The 20,651-nt window shown below is 52.2% G+C and overlaps 2 protein-coding genes across 4 annotated transcripts in view; one reads left to right on the plus strand and one right to left on the minus strand.

The window, feature by feature from the left end:
- Positions 1-2,190: 2,190 nt before the first annotated feature.
- SOWAHB (sosondowah ankyrin repeat domain family member B) lies at positions 2,191-4,341 on the minus strand (the record flags this gene model as incomplete). Its single annotated transcript, XM_082281270.1, has 2 exons — positions 2,191-2,954; positions 3,084-4,341. 2 exons carry the CDS (start codon positions 4,339-4,341, stop codon positions 2,191-2,193), a joined length of 2,022 nt encoding a protein of 673 aa, XP_082137396.1.
- Positions 4,342-8,651: 4,310 nt separating this feature from the next.
- The window catches only part of SEPTIN11 (septin 11), a 46,532-nt gene continuing 34,532 nt past the window's right edge, over positions 8,652-20,651 (plus strand). For all 3 annotated transcript variants that reach the window (XM_082281808.1, XM_082281809.1, XM_082281807.1), the window contains exon 1: positions 8,652-8,751. In XM_082281808.1, coding sequence (XP_082137934.1) covers positions 8,725-8,751 — 27 coding nt within the window. In that variant the 5' untranslated portion in view covers positions 8,652-8,724. The remainder of the gene's footprint in view (positions 8,752-20,651) is intronic.

Below are 20,651 nucleotides of genomic sequence, written 5' to 3' on the forward strand. Positions count from 1 at the left end.
GAAAGGCTGTAAAATGAGAATCCCAAGGTAGCACTGTCTTAGCAGCATGGGAGATACAAAGGGGAAAACCTTGTTCTTTGGAAGCTGTCTTTGGAGAAAAAAAATACACTCCCCCCAGACAGCTTTAGTCCACTCACAAACTTCTTTCATTTGGGGTTCCTTCTGTGAAGCTCCCTGTACAGGAAGGCTCTGGTGGCATCCCTGATATCTATCCACTGTCAGCAGGTTGCTTTTAGGAGCTTGTAGCCAAGGCTTGTGGAAAGCTTTAGGGAGCCCTTTCCCAAAGGAGCCTGGTGCATGATGTGAATAATGGCAGTGGCTTTAATTGTGGTAGAAAAGGCTTCATTGCTTTACCAGGCAGCAGCCACTTTGTGTGTTGGTGCTGACCTAGGCTATAAACCCCAGCTGGATTGAAGAGGAAGGGAGATACACAGGATTCCTCCTGCTGCGGGGGAGTCCTGGAGGGCCCTCCAGGTTCTCATGCTGGTGGCTTAGAGGCCACTTCACACTTCACATAATTTCTTATGAGTTCAAGTCTCAGAGAGGAATGATCATTGCCAGGACACTGCCTTGGTTTACTGAACTCTTTCCCCTGTAAAAGGAGAAAACCAGGCTGGGAAAAGGCCACAATCTTTTGTGGCCTGAGAGTCAGGCAGAGTAGCTTCCCTTCTGCAGGAAAGAGTTCCTCCTGCAAATAAACCCCAAGACCTCAATTAGTGCTTGAGCAAGGACTCGAGGCATTCCCTGGCACGCGTGTTATGCAAGGGTCAGGTTCTGCTGCCCTCGTTCCCGTTCCTCCCCGAAACTGCAGGCATTCACACACATGCCTCAAATGCATGAGCAGTCCCACCTACTGCTCTGGTCTGCCCCAAAGCCTCCCACGGAGGCTGAGCCAGCAGTCCCAGTTTGACTGGTCCTACACCTGGGGTCATCCAGCAGCAGGAGCATCAACCTGGCATCCATGGATCCCTGTCTCATGTATCTTAGCTCTCTTCCTTCCTCCACAGGGGATCTATAGGGGAGACAGATTAGGTGCAGGATTAACTTGTAATTTTTGACACTTTAGAAGCTCATTCATGCTAAACCAGAGAGCAGAGTACATTATAGGACCCACATAATCCAGTGAAATTCCTAAAGACAGTTTGTTTTTTGTAAACTCTTGAGGAATTATTCCACTGGACATCTCTTGACTGCACTTGGCCCGCCAGTCCCACCCATCCCCATCACATAAACACCTAACAGGCAGTTTAGGGCTGGGGTCTCTGGGAAAATGCAGCTCTGGCTATGAAACAGCCTTCCCTCTGCAAGGTTGGGACCTGTACTGCAGCACAGCTCCTCCTCTGCCCAGCACAGAATCTTGCTGCAATGCTTTCTGTCCCAAGGCGTGGGAACAGGGCTGTAGCCACAACACGGGTACCACTTCCTAATCCTGTGGTGTGAGGAGAGCAACTGGAGGTGCAGGAATGAGGGAGCAGCAGGGATGCTGCCGGGCAGCCCCAGGCAGCTGTGGAGGGGAGCAGCACTGTGGTGCTGCCCTGCATTCTATCAGGCCCCGAGGTGCTGCCTGGGCTGGTGGGCAAGGTGGCCTGGGAAACACCCTTCCTACTGGGGCTCTCCCACTGCTACCCTCTGCCACAGTCAGTCAGTCACTCTCTGAGGACTCTTGCTGGAAGGCTGGATCTTGATCAGCTACATTTTTAAAAGAGGGACTCATCCTTAATCTGCTGGGATTTAAAAAGGGATGTAGTTTTACTACTCCCTGGAATTTAGGTGGTGTAAACAAATGTTTTGCAAACCCCAGGATGAATAACAATCTGTCACTGTCAGCAAAAGCAGGTGCTCTACCTTGATTGGGGCCAGACTTGAGCCTCACCCCAAAGCCATGGTCCCACTAATGCTGGTGATGGTGGCTGCACCCAGCAGCTGATACTGGCCCTGTGGGCTGCAGAGGACTTGCCTCCCGAGGGTTCTGCCTGCTTCCAGCAGAGTTACTGCATCCTTTCTCTGGTAGAAAAGCAAGAAATGGGAGGGAGAGCAGAGAGGTTCAGACAACAGTTCATTGGAATAATTTAAAAGTACATTCTTCAATAGGTTCAGTCTGTTTCACAGCTTTTGTTCTGCCTGCATGGCTTCCTCTCGCAGGGTGGTCAAGGTCCCATCTCCACTGGCAGGGAATGCCAGGGAGCTGTCTCAGTCACTGTCGCTGCCGGATTGGTGGGACGCTGCCCCACGGCCGAGCTGCACCCTGAGGCAGGCAGGCAGTGCTGCCCTACCAGTGGACGGCGAGACCTTGCTGACAGAGGACACGCTGCGGGCCAGGGGCTGCGTGGGGAACATGATTGTGCCACGGGGTGCCTCCAGGAGCTGCCAGATCTCCCCCGAGGTGGAGCTGCCCAGGTATTCCCACGGCCGGCGCCCGCTGCCGTCCCGCACCTGCACCTGGCACCCCAGCTGCAGCACCAGCACCTTGATGACAAGCTGGTGGCCGTGTATGGCAGCCAGGTGCAGCGGCGTGTACCCGCAGCCCGAGCGGGCGTCCACGTCCAGGGCCAGCCCAACCTGCTGCGCCGCCGCTGCCAGCTCCTGCAGGCCCGGCCCGTCGCCGTGCTTGGCCAGCCAGTGAAGGACCGTGAAGCCTGATATGAAGTCCCTCTGCAGGGCCAGCTCAGGCTCTTCCAGAAAGAGCCCCCGCACCTGAGCCCAGCAGCCCGCTGACATTGCCACCAGCCAGGCGTGCTCCCGCTGTCCCAGCGGCACCAAAGGCCCCCGGCTTGCGGCATTCCTGGGGAAGCTCTTGGAGAGCACGGAGCGGGGCTGCCGCCCACAGTCATCGTGCAGTGATGGGGGGGTGCCCTGCACCTTCGACAAAGCGAGCTGGCACCTGATGCTCCGGAAAACAGGCAGCGGTGCTGGGGGCTGGCTCTCTGGGGCTTGGGGCACTGCGGGGCCCTGTGCTGGCAGCAAGGACTGGGATGGGGGTGAGCTGGCAAGGGGTGGCTGCAGGGAGCGGGATGGGGATGGTAGAGTGAGGGACTGTGGCAAAGATTGGGGGAGGGGCCTGGTGGGGGGCAGGATCCCAGGACCTGACGGCAGTGTCAGGCTTTGGCATGAGTACAGCCGCAGGACTTGAGGTTGGGTTGGTCCCTTGGGGGTCAGCCCCCTGGATCCCCTCGGCAAGTCTGGGGATGGCCTGGTGGGGAGCTGCTGCAGGGACCTGGACTGAGATGGGGGCAGCCTGGTGGAGGGGAGCACTTCGGGGCCTGATAAAAGCAGTGAGGATGAGGAGGGGCCGGCAGGGAGTGCCTGCAGGGACCGGGACAGGGGCAGCACCTCCGGGGCGGACAGCAACGGCAAGGATCGGGACGGAGGCAGGTCGGTGCGGGATAAAAACGGCAGGGACCGGGATGACGGCAGGTCGGGGGGCGACAGCGCCCTAGGGCCCGATGACAGCAGCGGGGACTGGATGGGTCCGGCGGGGGGTCGTCTCCCCGGGCTTGCTGAGGGCAGTGGGGCCTTCAGTGAGGGCATCCCAGTCGCGGGCTGCGGCGGAGATCGGGGCTGAGGCAACCTGTAGGGAGGCGGCATCTCCGGGCCCAATGGCAGTGGTGGCGTCCGAGACCGGGACGGTGAGGCAGAGGGCAGCCCGGCGGCAGGCAGCGGCGGTGACAGGGATCGGGGCGGCACAGCAGGGGACAGCGCCCCAGGACCCGACGGCAGCGCCGGGGGCCGGGGACGCGCCGTGCCGCCGGGGCGAAGCGCCCAGGGGCCCGAGGACAGCGGCTGGGTCCGGTACGGGGGCGGCTGCGGGGGGGGCGGCGGGGAGCGGGAGCGGGGCGGCCGGGGGGCGGGCGGTGTCCCGGAGCCCGGCGCGGGGACGGCGGCGGCGGCAGCGCGGCGCGCCCGGCGGCACTCGCAGCACGGCCCGCCCCGGCCCCGGGCCGCGCAGCCCCCCGCCCCGCCGGGCCGCCCCTGCTTCGCCGCCTCCCCGCGGGGTCCGCGCCGCCCGTCGGGGTCGCGTCGGGGCGGCGGCGGCGGCTCCGGCTCCTTCTTTTCCTCCTCCTGCTCCCGCTGTTCCTCCGGCAGCTCCTCATCGAGGAGGTCGCGGTACCTGCGGCGGAGGACGATGTCCTTGGAGGCGCCAGGGGCGGCGGCGGGGTGGACGGTGGCCAGGGAGTTGACGAGGCTCTTGAAGTACTCGCGGCGCTCCCGCCGCTGCTGCTCCGTCAGTGCCGGGTCGCGGAGGAACCGCTGGAAGTGGCGGAGCAGCGCCGTGTTGGGGGCTCGCCCCCCGGCCGCCCAGAGGAAGTCCAGCACAGCCTCCTGGCTCAGCTCCCGCGCCATGCTCCGGGCGGCCGGCTTTCGGTGCTCGGTGCTGTGCCTTGGTGCTCGGCGCTGCACCCAGGTGCGGCGGGGAAACCCGCCTCCTGCCGCGCCGGGCCTCTCCGCCTCCTCCTCCTCCTCCTCTGCAGCCGGGCCGCCACCCCACGGTCGCCTTTGCCCGGGATGGCGGCCCGTGGAGGTGCGACCTGGGGTGACAGCGCTGAGGAGAGGCGACAGCGAAGGAAAGAAGCAGGGTAGGGGGACGGGAGAAGCTGAGAAGTGCGAGGGTCCTTTGCTGGTGGGCAGTGAGACCAAAGAGCTGTTTATCAGTCATTGCATCAGAGAACAGACAGGAGATGATAGGCACAAATTGAACTGCAGGAAATTCCATTTGTGTGTGAGGAAAAATGATTTTACAGTGAGGGTGGTCAGCTATGGGAGCAGGTTGGCTGGAGAGAGTAGGTCTCCATCCTTAGGGTCATTCAATGCTCCATGAGATGCCTGAGCACCAGAGCTGCCTCCTAACCTGAACTTCCCTGTGATTCAATTACTTAGGAAAACTGGCAGTAAAGATCCTCAAATGTGCTGTGGTTTGGGGTAGATGCTATTACAAATGTGTGGGATTGTACCCATGTACGAGAACCACACACAAATACCAAGGGTGTCTGCAGTCAAATCCTATCTCATCTCATCTCATCTCATCTCATCTCATCTCATCTCATCTCATCTCATCTCATCTCATCTCATCTCATCTCATCTCATCTCATCTCATCTCTGTATTTGCTGGGTGGCCGAGAGAGGTTGGACACACGTTGTACTGTTGTGGGGATCTCACTTTTTTCTGTACTGCTCAGGCTGTTACCACAAGTGTGTACATAACAGCTGAGAGGGACGGGTAAGATCAGTGCCCCAGCGGGCAGTGTGCCCTGTGCACACCAAACAAATGGCAGCCCCTGCCCCAAGCAGTTTGGGGACTGAGTAGTGGGTAGAAAGTGTGGGAGAGAGGGTGTGCTGGATTTTCTGTCTTGCAGCCAGAGCATGGAGGGACTGAGCTCAGTGAGGCTCCCTGGCTTTTAAAAGGTCTGGATCAGGCCCTAAGTCACACTTCAGAAGCCATCTCTGCTGCAGGCTCCCGGCTATCCATAAATATTTTTAGCTGCCTGTCATGTAAGCAGCTGGAATATCCTCCAGCCTGCTGCAAACCCAGAAGTGTGTGCAGTCCTCACAAACCACGGACAGAGATTGCAATAGATGCTCTGTACAAGGTACATCCCATCGGCGGTGTTCATGTGGATAGGGCACAGGTGCTGGGGAGAGGGTAAGGCTCATGTTAGCATTTTATCATTCCTTTGGTGCTGTTCTCCAAGGCATGAATACATTTCTCCCTCCTCTGCTGATGAGCTCTGGATTACAGCCACAACAGCATTTGCTAGCAGCGGGCTCTCAGCGGAAGCGGCTGAGATGAAATGAATGGAGCATAATGGTTGTAATTGTGATCACAAATAAGAAAGGCGGGTAGATTGTGAAGATGAAAAATCCAAATAAACAACAGTGGCAAATGACAACACTACTATGAAAGTGTTGCTTTGCCTTAATGAACTCAGGCTTAAGCAGGAGGCTTTCTGTGATATCCCGTTGGCTGTGACCCATTTGGTTGTGACAGTCTGTTGATGCCCTTTGTAGGCATGTGCCAAAGTCTGCAGAGAGGGTAGCTCCCTTTGATTCAGGGGCAGACTCCCCTTACAGCCTGAGCTGAAAAACGTTTTGGGTTTAGGGGGGTGTAATTCTGCAGGCAGGGATATGTATAGCCCTGCTACCTGGACTTTCGTCATCACCCACTTCATGCTAAGAGGTTAAAGACTTTTTTTCCCCTTATCATCCAATGATTTACCCTGTCTGCAAGTTGGTCACTTTTGATTGTGGGCAGGACTCTTCAGAATGGCTGAATTTACCCTGGTCTCACCCTCTTTGAGGGTTTTAGACACAGCAGGTCTTTTGATTCTTTGGGTGAAATATGAGTGAGCACTGAGTAGAACTAATCACAACATGGAGGCAGGATCAAGCACTGCTTCAACTTTAAAGGAAAAAAAAAGCCCACCACTTAGCCTTGTAGCCTTCTGCTGTTGTGCCAGAAGATGTAGTGTTTAGGGAGCTACGTACCCATGTTTATCTTTAAACAGGGGGGAAGTTACCAGCTTTCTGTGTCTGCTTGTGTATCTTCCCATCCCATCTGACAAATTGCCCTGCAATGACACGAAAGGACATTAAAGCCCCTTTTTTTGGTCTGTCTGCAAAATGATGCCAAACAGCTTTGGAAAGGTTGAAACAGTTCCTGTGGGGTCTCTAGGATGAGGGGCTGGCAAGTCCCTTTGCCCGGGTATTGATTTGTTAGCAACAGGTATGAACTTCAAGGAGCCAGGGGTCTGCTTCTTCCTGCTGAACACTAGGAATGCAAAGAACTGCACTGGCTGAGATCTGGGAAGATTTTGCAGAACATTTCTTTGTGCTGATATTTTTCTCCCCCTGCTCTTTCAGCACCAACAGCCATACCCAGGAAGGTGTTTGTGCATGAGTATCGCAGAGGAAACTCGGCCACAGCTCTCCCAGCTCCGGGCCAAGGAAGGACAGACACAGTGAATCACATTAAGGTTTTGTGAGCGCAGGAGGTTTTCATGTTGCTTAAATTATGCTGATATAGCAGTATCATGCATGCCTCTAATCCAGACAAGGGAAAGCTCTGTCTGCCTCACCCACAGGTGCAACGAGGGCAGCTCTTTAGATAGAATCATCAGGTTTCCACTAGAGGCTGCACTGGTCCGGGAGCATTTCCCGGCACAGGCACGCTCAGCACCTCCTCACCTGGAGCTGTGTGTGCAGGAGGAATTTGCTACAAGAGCAGTAATGAGTCTAATATTGAAGCCTCCCTCGGATATTAGCATTAACGCCTAACATGTTAGGGTGATAAAAGCACTGCAACAGCTATGCTTGCAAAATGTTCCTGGTAAACACCCTTGGATGTCTGTTGGTGTGCAAGCTTTGCTGGTGATGGCTGCACCTGTGCCCAGCTGAGGGCACTGCCCAGGTACAGATCCTCAGCTGCTGGTGGGGAGCAAGGTCAGGTAGCGCACTTACTTCCATTGGTTCTGGTTCAGGCTGGGGGTGCAGGAGCTGCTGTGGGTGACCAGTGTCCAAGATCAGCTCCTGAGTTCTTCAAAACACAATCATAAAATCTGCAGGAAGGAGACACCTGGACTCTGTAGCCCTCTTCAAACAGCCATGTTTTACTACACAGCCAGACAGAAATGGCTTTTGGAGGGGAAAGGTACAAGCTTGACATCAAAGGGACTACAAATGGTAAGTGTACTGTGGAGCTCTGTTTGCTTACCACTACCCCGGGTCGCTTTCAGCTTTTATTCTGCTGGCTTTTTTCTTTTGATTCTGTGGATGTTCACATATGGGGGTAGCTCTGGTGTGTCCATAATTCAGTGTATCCTTCATGTGTGCAGCAAATAGGGTCTCTGTCTTCTGTAGCCTTTGGGCTTTTATGTCTCACAAAGCAATGCAGGGCCCTTTCTTCATCACTACCTTGGCTGAAGATTTGCAAGTAGACATGTTGAGCTTGGCCCTAAGACTCCCACCTTTGCAGGTAAAGGGATATCATGCTCAACATCAGGATGTTAAGCATTTGTTGGCTGGAGCGGCCAGGAGCCAGCTATGCTTCTCTTCATCCTTGGAAATCATTTAGTGGAGTGGGAGAGCAACTGGCCACGGTGGCTGCTGTGTGATATACCAAGTTTGTTGAGAAACAGTGTGTGTGTTTGACAGAAGAGAAGAGCCGGGGGAAACAAGAGAAATGAGGCGGCAGGTTTTGTCCTCTGTGTTGTTATACAAGGGAGTTAAGGGCTCCTATGTGCCTCCCTGTTAGAAATACCTCTTTGCCGAATCCCTGTGCTCCTTCTTCACCTATGTGCTGGTAGGAGAACCTTGTTGATGGCTTGCTTGGCCATCTCTTTGCAAGGGTCTCTGGAGCAGATGTGTCTGTACTTTCAGCTGTGGGGCTGCCAGGGTGGGCGAGAGTGACCCTTCGGGGTTAAGGGGACGGGTACCCGCTGCCCGGCGTGGGGGGCGTGGGCAGGAGAGGGATTAGTGCGGCTACCGCTGGGCTCTGACTGCAGCCCCCCGGGGCTCCCGCTGACTTTCGGGGTTCCCCGAGCGGCGGGGCGGCGCCGCCCGCCCGCCCGCGCTGCCCGGCGGCCCCGGGGGAGGGCCGGGGGGGTCCCGCCTCGCCGCCCGGCCCCTTTGCATTGCGCATGGGCCCTCCCCGCCGGGTGGCCATGTTGCAGTGCTAGCAGGCAGCGCAGAGGCGGCGGCGGGCGGCAGCGCAGCGTAGAGCACCGCACCGCGATGGCCGTGGCCGTGGGCAGACCGGCGGTGCGCGGGGCCGGGGGGCGGCGGGGGCAGCGCGGGGCCGGGGCCGGGCCGCCCGGGTGCGGATCGCCCGAGCGCGGCGGCGGGCGCTGCCGGGGGCTGCAGGGGCGCCGCGCTGGGGATGCCGTGCTGGGGGCTGTAGGGGCGCGGTGCCTGCGGGGGCTGCGGGGGCGCGATGCCGGAGGGCGCGGCGGGCTCGCCGGGGCGCGCCGCCTCTGCCCCTTTGCGGGGCCGGGGGGGCCCGCGCAAAACTTTCTTGGCCCCGTTTTGGGGCCGCGGCTCGTGGTTGCGGCGGGGCCGTGGCGGCGGCGGGCAGCTCCTCCCGGAGCCCCGCGCTCCGAGCCGCGCGGGCACGGGGAGGCGGCGGGGGTGGTCCCGGGCTGCGCCCGGCGCGCCTGAGGTATCGGTGCCTTGCCGCGGGTGTTGCTGCCCCGCCGCTGCCCACGGATGGGAAAAGCTGAGAGCGGGAAGGGCTGTGCCCCGCGCGGAGCGGGCAGTCGGCGGGCGGGACGTACCCGCGGTCCCCGGGAGGCTGCGGCGGGCAAGGCTCGGCAGTCCCGGCATGGAAGTCTTCCGAGGGCCACGCGTGTCCTGCGTTTTCCAGCGTGACCGTTTTTCTGGGGATGTGGTGGCCAGGAGGGTTTTTACGTTCATGTTGAGAAAGACAAAAGATTTCCCCTTCACAGGGAGAAAGTTAAAAAAAACGCAAACCCACAAAAGCTAAAAGGTGCCGAAAAAGAAAAGCAAGTCTCTCTCGTATCCAGCTAGCAGAAACGTGAATGAAACTCCACCGTGACCAGACTGAATGCACTTTTGTGCATCGTCGGCCGGGGGAGGGAGAGACTTGATCGACTTCCCGGTAACTTTTTCAGTGCTTGGGAGTAACACCGATATTGCCCACGAGTGGAACACTTGAGTGTGACTCCCTCTCAAAATAAGAAAATGGTCTGTGTTCAAGATGTGACCAGGATGAGACAAGTTTCTTTTAGCGTTTATTATGTGCTGATGGATCTGCAGGGCTGTATGGTTCCTCTGATGTGGCAAAGCAAATGTATGGAGATGGGGTTAATGGTGTTACAGGAGGTGGGGAGGTTATGCTACTAAGCAAAATAAGAGCTGATGTTTCTTACCAGAATACCTATAAATTATACCAGCCATTCGTAAAGCTTCTGAAATGTTTCCTTGATCTTAAGGTCTAAAGCATGCTTGGAAATTGAAGTTTGTCTTTCCGTGTGAGAATATGCATTGAAATCACGGCTTCAGATGGCTTTTTAGGGCAAGCTGAAGGGTACTGCCAAGCAGAGCCTTTTGGCTTTGTGTGGAGCAGTAGCTTTGCAGCATGAATAGGCTCAGGAACGTGGTTTATTGCAAGACGTGATTGCTAATTGTTCTTGTGGGTGTGTTTGGCGCTTTTTTTTGTTTGGTTGGTTTTTTTTGTTTGTTTGTTTGTTTTTTTTGTTACTATGTTAAACTGGTGCTGCTTCTGAGCCTTTTGGGTTAATCCAAGTCTCTGGGCCATTCCAGAATGACATCCACGAAGGGTTTTGCACCAGTTAAACTGAATTCTTGTCTGTGGGGCGCTGAGTCCAGTCCAGTGGGACTGACTGCAGGATAAAGCATCCTTCAGCATGAGAAACGTGTGTGTGGGAGAGGGAAGGAGGAGAGTACTCGGCTTCCTCACAAGCAGCTGGTGGGCAGACCCTCCATCCTCCGGAATCAGACAAGAGAGTTGTTTTATCTTGGGGTGATAAGAGAAGAAAGGACAGTGGGCTGGCATTCAAGAGATGTTGGGGATATTCTGTCTTGTGTACCTCCTTATCTAATCCTCTCTGCTCCCACTTTGCATGCTGCTGTTGTGTTGCTGGGAGGGTGGCAGGGAGCTGGAAGAAATAGTTAATTATATGTTAGAGCAAGGCGAGACTGGTGAACGTTTTCCTTTCCACCTTTCTTACAAAATATTATTAAGTTGAGCCGTGAGTGGCATGCATCTTGTTGGAGGGAGGATGAAAGGAAGGGGGAAAGAAAAAGGAAAGGAATGAAACCAAAAGCGAGTCAGTTTGAGTTAAAATGATGATAACATTCCTGAGTCACAGCCTTTTACATCCCAGCAGGATATGACATTATGTTAATTGTAAAAGTATGCATAAAAAATAACTTCAGCAAGCTGCTCTGAAGTGTCTGTGTTTAATTGTAGCCGAGCAGGGCGTGTTTTGATAGGATGGGCGGCTTTCTTAAGGGCCTGATCCCACAGATGTGAAGGCACATGTGTAATGTGCTGCCTGTAATTTCATTTGACTTAATGGAGACTGATCTTGGCATGCAAATGTAAAGGCATGCATAAGCAACGTTTTGGCAGGATTGGTGCTGGGAGCTGCTGTGGGAGCTCTCAGCTGATGAAAGCCATGCCTGTGCTTAAGCATGCACCAGGCTGGGAGGATGCTATGGTCATCTGGGCTCAGTGTGAGATACACCACTTCGAGGCTGGAAACTGTTGAGATGTGCTGGATAGGGGACACTTTTCTTCCTCTTGGATTAATTTGCAGCATCTTGACCACTGTCAGATGATTTCTTAGTAGATCAGACCGTGGAAGAGGGCTCTGGCCTACCTACCCTTCTCTTTATGTGTTTATCCTGAATGTTTATGGAACCAGAGCTTGGTTGTGTTACAGGAGTGAGACTCATGTTCACTCAAGAGTATACATTTGGTGTACCCCCTTCTGCAAGCCTAACAAAAACTGAGGGAAAATGAAGCTGGAATGCTGATTTTTACATGGGAACCATAGAAAACATTATCTGTGAGATTAAAACAGCACAGTGTATTCTTCAGTCTATTTTAAAAATACTTGGTAATGAGAGACTGCTGGTTTCCATGGAAGGGAGGGAGGAGAGTGAGATGGGAAGGTAGAGTGGGGCTGAAGCCTCTGTGCTTCGTCTTTGAGCAGCAGATTTGCTGACACCCACTGGGGTCAGCAGGAGCTGGGGGCAGCGCCTTTGGGGAGCCACATCCACGTGTGCTGCTGGTGCCGCACGGCCACCATGACCACTGGCTTGGGATAAAAGCTGCGCACCAGGGAAGGGGGTACCCCACGTTTCTGCATCGGGGGGCTGCAGACTCCTCACAATGGATGTGGTGATGCTGCGGGCATGGGTGGCACTGCTGGGGCTGCTGAGGTGGCCAGGGCACGGGGTTTGGCTTCCTTGCCTGCTGCTGCCAAGTGGGGCTTTTGGGCCTGGCCTGGCTCAGCTGTCCGCACCAAGGAAGCGGCCGTGGGTGGTGCACACCGGACTGTATTTTAGTTTGTGACCTTTTTGTTTCCTTTATTCGCCTCAGTGCCTTATTTGCAGTAGGAAATTCTTTCAGACAATTCTTGCTGCTCCTGTTGATGTTAACAATGGTGGGAACCTGCCTCCTCCTTGCTTTCATTTCAGCACAGCCTCGGTCAAGGGGCAGGTTGTGTGTCCAGCCCACCACACGCTCAGGACCTCTAGCTTTTCCAGTGTGAATGAGCTGAGCTGGAGTCAGGATCTGGTGGAGGTACTTGGAAAGTCCTCATTTTGAGTAGGTGAGATGATGGGGAAGCAATTTTAGTGCCTGAGTAAGACCCCTAAAATAATGATGGGGATTGATTAAGTAAGCAACGTGAATCTGAGAGATAAAAATATTTACTCAGAGCTGAGGCATGTTTTATATGTCCCCTTCCCACCCCTGTAGCCCCTGAGAGAGAGAACTTTCCTGGCTGCCTGTCCACTATGGAGCCATCTGAGGGTTGTTGCTTCTCTTTGTGGCCTTTCTATGGCTCTTCTTTTTGAGGTGATTCTGGGAGCATGGGCATGAGGCTACTCAGCACTTGCTTGGCAGGAGAGATGCCAAGGGCACAGGGTCTTCTGTTGGCTTGGCAAATGCTGCAGTCTCATCCAGCCTTGCCCTTGGTGTGGTTTGGCTCTAGCTTCAGTCCCGTGAGCTACAGGGGCTCTTCCAGGAAAAGATACTGAAGCAGCTTCAGTGTAGAACAGTTGGATGCAACCAGGTGATGTAAAAATAAAGAAAAAAAGCCTCCCAATAGTACTCGAAGCTTTTTTTAGGTACACCGTGTAGCTGCCTTCGCTTCCAGCTCTGTGAGCAGCTCTCCAGCCTGCTGGAGTAAGTGGTGCGTAATAATGGTTCAGACAAACACCACAGCATGGGGAGAGTTCAACGCTGATGCTGCTGGAGGAGGCTCTGGAGCAGAGACACAGAACCAACTTTGTGGTCTTGCTCTCTTAGCTAGCAGCAGTGCTAACAAAAATTTACTCCAAATGTTGTTCTTGCTCCATAGAATGTAAGTGCTTGTTTGCATCCACTATGCAGTGGGAATAAGAGGTGCTCCTTCTTGGCTGCTTCATCCCATCTGGATGCCTTTCCCCATTCTCTGCACCATGGTGCCTGGTTTAGATGGATGTGGGCCAGGATTTCTGTTGCCAGAACTGTTGTCTTCCACAGCTCGGGCAGGTGTGATGAATGTGGGTGTAGGCAAGGTCCACTTGGCCATACATGAGGTGCTGAAGGAAGAACAGTTCCCTGTGGTTTTCCTTTAGCAGTACCCAGCCCTCCTGGAAGCTTTCTCCCTCTCTGGAGTGCTCTGCTCATCCCATGTAAGTGGTGCTCTGCTGGCACAAGCTGTAGTCCAAAGGCCATTACTGCCTTTCCCTGGTATTGCAGTTATTTTGCTGGGCTCTGTGATTTATGAGTCTTGAGCTATCTTTGGGAGTCCTTACTTGAAAATACAGGCTGTGCCCGTGTTTTTGGCGACATAGGATCTGAATTAGCAATTAGAGCTCTTGAAGTGTCTGAAAATAGGAAGAAGCTGCATCTTTCCTTGCAGGCTTAAGGTTTTTGTTTTCTGTAGTAGCATCCCACATAAGGTGCTGTCAAAGAGCAGACTGCCACTGTATTTGCGGAGTGGGTGCTTTCTTCTGTCTGAGCTTACAGCTTCTTTAGGTCTTTCTATTGTCTAATTGGATTTTCTATTTCTGAATTTATTTTCAGATGGGATCTGGCTGCTGGAAATACGTTATTGAAGTACTGTAATTGTGGGTTATTTCTTTACCAGATCTGCTCATGAATACTTGGCACAAGCTAATAGAAAAAGACTTGGTTTAAAAACACTTTGGTTTTGCCACAGTTGTTGCCCGCTTTGCCGGCGGCTCCTGAGAACCGATTCCTGTGCACAGCAGTAGTTCTAATATAAATTGTTCCTGGAAATCTGCATGCCTCTCATGTCTTTCATTCAGCAATTATATTAACCTCTCTCATGTGATGGATGTGGAAGTGAGGAACTGTTTTGACTCCTGAGCGGGATCTTTGTAAATGCCTTGCCCGACTGTTCAGGGCTGTCTGTAGGTCTGAAGGTGTTCTGCCAAGTCTGGGTGTTTCACTGGTGGCTTCACTGGGTGCAAAGTGAAGTACACCGTCCTGTGTAAGCAAGAGACTTGACAGAACTTAGTTGCCAGATGTGTTGAATGTACCAAGTGTGCAAGGTGCTTTGTGTAAGCACATGAACTTGGCTTGAACTAAGCTCCTGGCAGTCTGGTGGTAGCAGCTCTGTTTTTGCCTGTAGACAAAGTGAAAGGATCAAGTTGGGTAGATGGCTTGCTTGGTGACCCCGTGAGCTTGTGGCTCCCTCTTCTGCAGGGTAGCAGGGAGAGTGGTTCACAGGGAATACAAGAGTGTGAACTGCAGGACAGGTGGAATTGCAGGGCTGCTTTTAGCCTTCCAGATAGAGGTTCCCACCTGTACCCACAGACACATCTTTGCATTTTGAAGCACGCAAATCATCTCCTTTCAGCCCCCATGTAAACCCTTCTCCTCTGAACTGAGTCAGCCTGGAAGCTTTTGGCAGCTTTCAGATGAATGAACAGTGTCAGGCTGATGGTCCTGGCTTAATTTTTCTAGGACAAAATTTGGCAGGCAACAGACTAGCTTGGAAATGAGAAGCTTGCAACCTGGAAAGGTGCAAGTACCTGGTTATGACTGGCACTCATTCCTGGCATCTCCCTGCAGAAACATGGACTTCCCCACATCGCCTGGATGTGTCTAGGAAATGTATAGGGTTGCCAGTAAAGAGGTTGTGCATAAATGTAGTTGGATTTTCCTTTTTCATTTCATCTCTGGTTAAAGATTTTTCTTTTCTCTGTCATCTCCTTTAGTTTTAATTGGTAGGATTACATTTCTTGGGTATCTGTGGAATGAACACAGAAACAGTATGGCTAATGTGATTTCAGTAGTCTTTGTTGTTGTTTTGTTCCTAGTTTGAGGTGTCAAGGCTGGTATTGCCAGAAACTGCTGAATTAAATAATTGGAAGCAGTGCTCATTTATTCTGAGCTTTTGTAGCAAAAAGATTATGTTGTCATACTGCGAGCAGGTATTGCTCACTGGAAATGCTGGGAGTGATTATAAGGCTTAACACAGCCATCTGGGACTGAACATATGCACAGCCCTCAAATCTTCATGTCAAGACCCCAAGAGGAGCAGGGATTTTGCGATATCGTCTGGTGACAAATCACACCACTTCACCACCACATCTATTGGCTGCTGCTTATTCCTCCTTCAAATCTGTTTCACGTCCAGGTTGGCCTATGACAGGCCTCATTATGCCTTTGCTTTTTTGGGCAGTCAGAGTTCTGAGCTCTGAAATTTTTTTTTGCGTGAGTGTAAGCACAAGGGTATTGCCACTGGGGTGGGGGGAGGAAAAAAAAAGTAATTTTTCAAATCCTGTTTCAGCAGTTTATCCAAAGCTTCCTGTAATTCTGACCAGGTACCTCATCTTGCTGCTACTATGTTTTTTTTAGCAGAAGGAACAACCAATCAACCATTATGCCTTTGTTAGCCTATAGAATCAGAAGATTAAGATTTTAAATTACATTTAGAAAGGGTTTTGTTGGTTTCGTGTATCTTGTATGTAATTTCCAAGCCAAGAAAAATCCCTAGTGCTTTTAAATGAATGCTTTCTGCCACAAGCTGTCTTTTATCACAGAAAATGCCAGCCTAGTCTCATTCTGTTTCATCTGCCTCATTAATATTAAATACATGGCACTTTAATATGGCAGTCGGAGCAAAGCAGGGAATTTGAGCTAATATCTGACAATGGCAAGCTGAGATTAAAAGATATCAGAGTGCTATCGCTATGTATAAAGTAATTGGCATTTTTCAGGAGCATTTGACCTAATTTATGTCAGTTCTTTTCTCCCCCTGCTCCCTTAAATCTTTCCATCTTCAAGTGAGTCCTTGCATGCTCCTGCCTTTTTCGCAGGGCTGGCTCAGCCTTGTGGGAGAAGGAAGGGTTTGGCGATTGCAATACAAGTCCCTGGTGTCCAGTGGAGGCAGAAAGTGGCACCAGATCCGAGAGCTGTTTCATGCTGGGGAGAGCCTTTGTGGAAGAAGTGTGTGCTTGGGCTGCGCGGCAGCTCTTCAGTGAAGCTGTGGTAAACTCTCCTGATGCTCTGAAGTACAAGGAGCCTGGCTGAAAGTAAAAAAATAAACAAGTTTTCAGAGAAATGCCTCCCCTTCTGGGACGCACAGTTGATGGTCACTGAGCAATTGGAACGATTCACGTCGGTTTCTGATACGTGATTGAGTAGTACTGTCAGGGGACCTTGGGCTGTGTGTCTCCAGGTAGCTGAATGTTCACCCGGCTGGAAAGCACTCCTGCTAGTCAGCATTTGGAGCTGAGCAACTATTAATTATTAGAGCGGTAATTACAAGAGCCGCTCGGGATTAGGGCCTACATGCTGCGAATGTTTCGGCCTCTGATTTGGTGTGTGGTCTTGGGCAAATGCCTTTGTCTTAGTGTGCCTTTGTTTTCTTCGTGCATAAAGCAGGAGATAATTCCCTCCCTTGTTTTGTGAGGTGCCAAGCTGTGATCAGTGAATTAATAGCACGCCACAGTCACCTTTGCAGACCTCGCCCTGTTGCACCAAATCGAGTGAACTCTTGTGGCGCAGAGGCATTAGCAGATTAATGCTTTAAATTGAAACTACCTTCAAGAAAATAACTATTCAAATAGGGTAATATGTAAGTTGTGTTTTCAAGGAGATGTAACAATAAGGAGGAAGGGTTTAAAGCTAAGCAGTGTGAGTAACTCTGACCTTGTTTCTCTGGGTTTACATGAATGCAATTGAGGGCAATTTTCACGTAGAGCATTCCTAAGAGATACTTAATTTCTCTGGTGTAGGCCAGAACCGTTTAAACACAAAGCCAGAGGTGTTTTGTTGCTTAAACAAAACATTATTTGAAATTGTGGGTTGCCATGTGACTCCTCTCTGTTACTGAACACAGCTACGTTTCCTCTAGGTTTGGCCTTGCCAGGAATGGAGCTCAGAAAAGCATTTTTTCCAGTGGGATGTGCTTTACAAGATTTTGATATAACCTGAGGAAAGCAGTACTTTTTCATAACCTAACCAAGTAACCTGATGATTTCTTCCAGTGGGTTGAGCCAGAAAGCCAGAAGTATAAATCCAGGCTAGCTGTGATACAGTTTACGTGCTGTCCTGGTTTCAGTTTGAAGGGAGCTATAAAGTTCACACGGGCTAGAAAATGTTTCTGGCATGAAGTAGGTGGTTGGTCCCTATGTAAAATACACAGTAAGGAGTCCCAAGGGAGTGGCGTGTGGATGTTGTCAGTATCCAGACTGTGGTAAATGTATCTTTTTCTGAGCTGTGTGTGCTGAAACGTCTTGGCAATTGGAGGGTGCTCGGGGCTGGAGCCTCATTCCCCTTTTGGTGCAGTGCCTTGCAGGATTGTGGCCCAGTGTCTACAGTTCGGTGGTGCTGGATTGAAGGAAGGAGGATAGAGACTGCTGGATGTGTGCCATCCTCCCGGGTACTGTGGAAGTAGGAAGGTTGTGCAAGCCAGCTCTTGAGGTTTATGCTCCAGTTTGCACCCTCAGGGGCTACTGCGTGACCTGAGAAAATGTGAATTAAGACGTCAAGCGCCGGAGGAAGGGCTGCTCCAGCCTGTGCCGACTCTCCTGGGGTCGGCATGCACTGCTGGCCAGGTGCTGGCTGTGCTGGTGTGTGACGTGGGAGCCCTCATGCTGCATGTACAGACCCAGCTCCTTGTCCTGGACAGCCGTGGGAGGAGGAGCTGGGCATTAGTCTTCTTTTCTGAAGGCTTCCCAAGTTCCTCAGCAGGTATATCTGTCAGACCCCAGCTGCTCTGGGATATGAGCAACCCAGGCAGGGCTGCTTGTGGCTTCGTGCATCACCTCCTGCTTTGAGCAACGTGGAGGTGGAGACTGCAATCTTAATAAAGAATATGCAGCAGCAGATCCCTCGCTTTGGTATCTCATTAAATAACTCGAGCCAAGGGCAAAAACGTGCACCGCACATGGGAATTGTGCCCCAGTTTTGGGATAGGCAGATCTGCAGCACTTGTAGTTACAGAGCATGTCAGAGCAAGGAGCTTCTTCATGTGAACTAATCTTCCCTAGACCTCTGCAGGAAGCGCTTGCTTGGAGCAGGCATAATTTGCCTTTGGGTGTGTTTGTCTTCCCGAATCCTTAGGTTTGGCTCCATAAATTTGCGACAGGATTTACCTGCTCTGTCAGGTCTTCACAGCCCGGCTGCTGCAGGAGCTGAGCCCGGTGCAGCGGAGCCTGCTCATCTGTCACAGTCGTTCTTGCTCCACGCGGGACTCGTGCTCAGCTGCCGTGTGCTGTGCGCTGGCACAGCGACTTGGCCAGGCTGAACAGCCCAGGGCTTTGCTAATGGAAGGATACCTGACATGTCCTACTGCCTGTCCTGGTGCTTGCAGGGAAAAAGAGGAGTTGAGGGGAAAAAGGGGATGAGAAATCCAAGTACTGCGAGCATAAAAAGCTACAGGGTAAGGTAACCGCGGGAGGTGCAAGCTAATGGCAAATCCTCTTGCTTACTGTTGTTATTCAGAGAAACAGCCTTGTAAAATGTTCCGTTCCAGAAGCTGTCCTTGAGCTATGGATTTCAACCAAAAGCAGTGCAGTATGTATCATCTGTACTCAAAAGGTTGCAAGACTTTGGTTTGTGTTTACCTTGACTGTTCTGGAGAAATCTGAGCAGCTGGACTGTCCAGGAGTGTAGTACTCCAGAGAGTTCAGTCTGTTTGCTTTTGGGGTGTATGGGAGAATAACACTGGAAGTGTGGGCTTTTTTTTAATGCTGCTCTGTTACAAGCAGTGGCATGGGTTGCTACAGCACAAGTCTTGACAGGAGGGCAGAAATTAAAATTAAATCTGAATCCAGCTGCTTCTGCTTTCCCTTCAAAATGCAAACATGGCTGCGGTGGACAGTCGAAGCAGAATGTGGTGGCCAACATTAATTAATCTGTGGGGGTGGATACTGGCTCCAGTTTAACCTTCTAGCAGGACTACCTCCAACAGCTAATGGACGTTGCAGCAGCCTGCATATGGAATAATTTATGAATTTGGAAGGACGCGATTCCAGAGAATGTGGGTGAATGCCAGTTGTTTGCAAATCTCTGCCAATGGTCTAGTGAGCGGCGGGCTGCTGTGGGAAAAATAACATTGGGTTAGCGCAGGGTGATGTTTGGAAGTGTCCCACTTAGTTCCTAAAACCTGGCCCTTGTGCAGAGCTGCACTGGGCTCTCGGCAGGACACTCCAAAGTAGCAGAAATGCGTTAAGTATGTGTCTGCTGCTTGCACCAAACAAGAAGTGGGCAGCAGCACAGGGAGATGTTTTTAGGTACAGGCTTTTCCCAGAGAGCCTTAGCAGCATCTTTGTTGTTTGGGTGGACAGTTTCCTTGTTCCAGGTAATTGGACTATCTGGGCACATGCCACATCACTTGATCTTGCAGCTCCAGGGCAGCTTGGTCCCACCACAGACCTGTTCCCTGGCTTGGGAGCTGGCGTTGGGGCGCTTTTCCTGCAGCCGAAGGAATTTTTGCCTTTCCTCGGCACCAGGCTCCAGAGCCGGATGTGAACCCAGCAGCACTCCTGGCCCCTTTCCAGTTTTCCAGGCTCCTGCTTTTAATTAAACTGTCGCGACACTGCAGCCGGAGGATGACTGAGATACCAGAAGCCAAAGGTCCGGCTCACAAAGGTGTTTGGGAGCCTTGGAATGTGGATGGGAAGCCTTGGACAGACCATAGGGCAGGATCGGTACCTGCCTCCCACTAATTGTGGTTTATTTGCTCTCTGCTCATCCATCTGCTCTGTGGCAGGGCTGAAAACAACTCTGAAGTCTGGTTTTAATAACAAAGTGTATCCTCACAGCTGAGGGGAACCTTGGACGACAGCTACCCCTTTGCAAGCCTTCACTCTGCGGAAGTTGATGTGCACCACTTACCTGTGAGGATCTTTGTGGATTTGAGATAATTACCGGACGCTCCAAGGAGATTTGCTGTACTTGGTCTGTGTTACCTGGCATTTCTTTGCACTTTATGCCTCTAGGTTTGGTCACACGATAGAGCAGTGCTGGCCTCTGAGCAGCTGCCTGCCTGCTGGATAACTTGTTCTCCTCCTGGAGCTTATCCTTTTGCCAGCCATGAAAACATCTTCCCTCATACTTCCTGGCCAAGTGTCGCTTCTACTGTGCATGTAAATGACTGCTTCCCACCTCTCTTGTAACAAATGCCCGTTGTTCCAGTGGACAGGTTGAAATGCAACGTAATCCTCAAATATTCTGGAGATTTGACACATACCATGAGCTCAGTGAACGTGCAGCCCTGCCAGAGACTGCGTTGGGATGGAGAACTTGGGAAGAAGTAGCAGCTATGGGAAGTCTGGTTCTGGAACTAATGTGGGGGGAACACAGTAAGCACAAAGCTGATAGTAGGTTTTGGATCAAGTCTTTGGAATTGTGAGTCCGAAGAGAATTATTGTTACAGGATGCATTTAATTAGTATCTGGAATGTAGCCACTAATGTAGGTTT

This window comes from Coloeus monedula (genome assembly GCF_965178545.1).
Source record: "Coloeus monedula genome assembly, chromosome: 5".
NCBI lineage: Eukaryota > Metazoa > Chordata > Aves > Passeriformes > Corvidae > Coloeus > Coloeus monedula.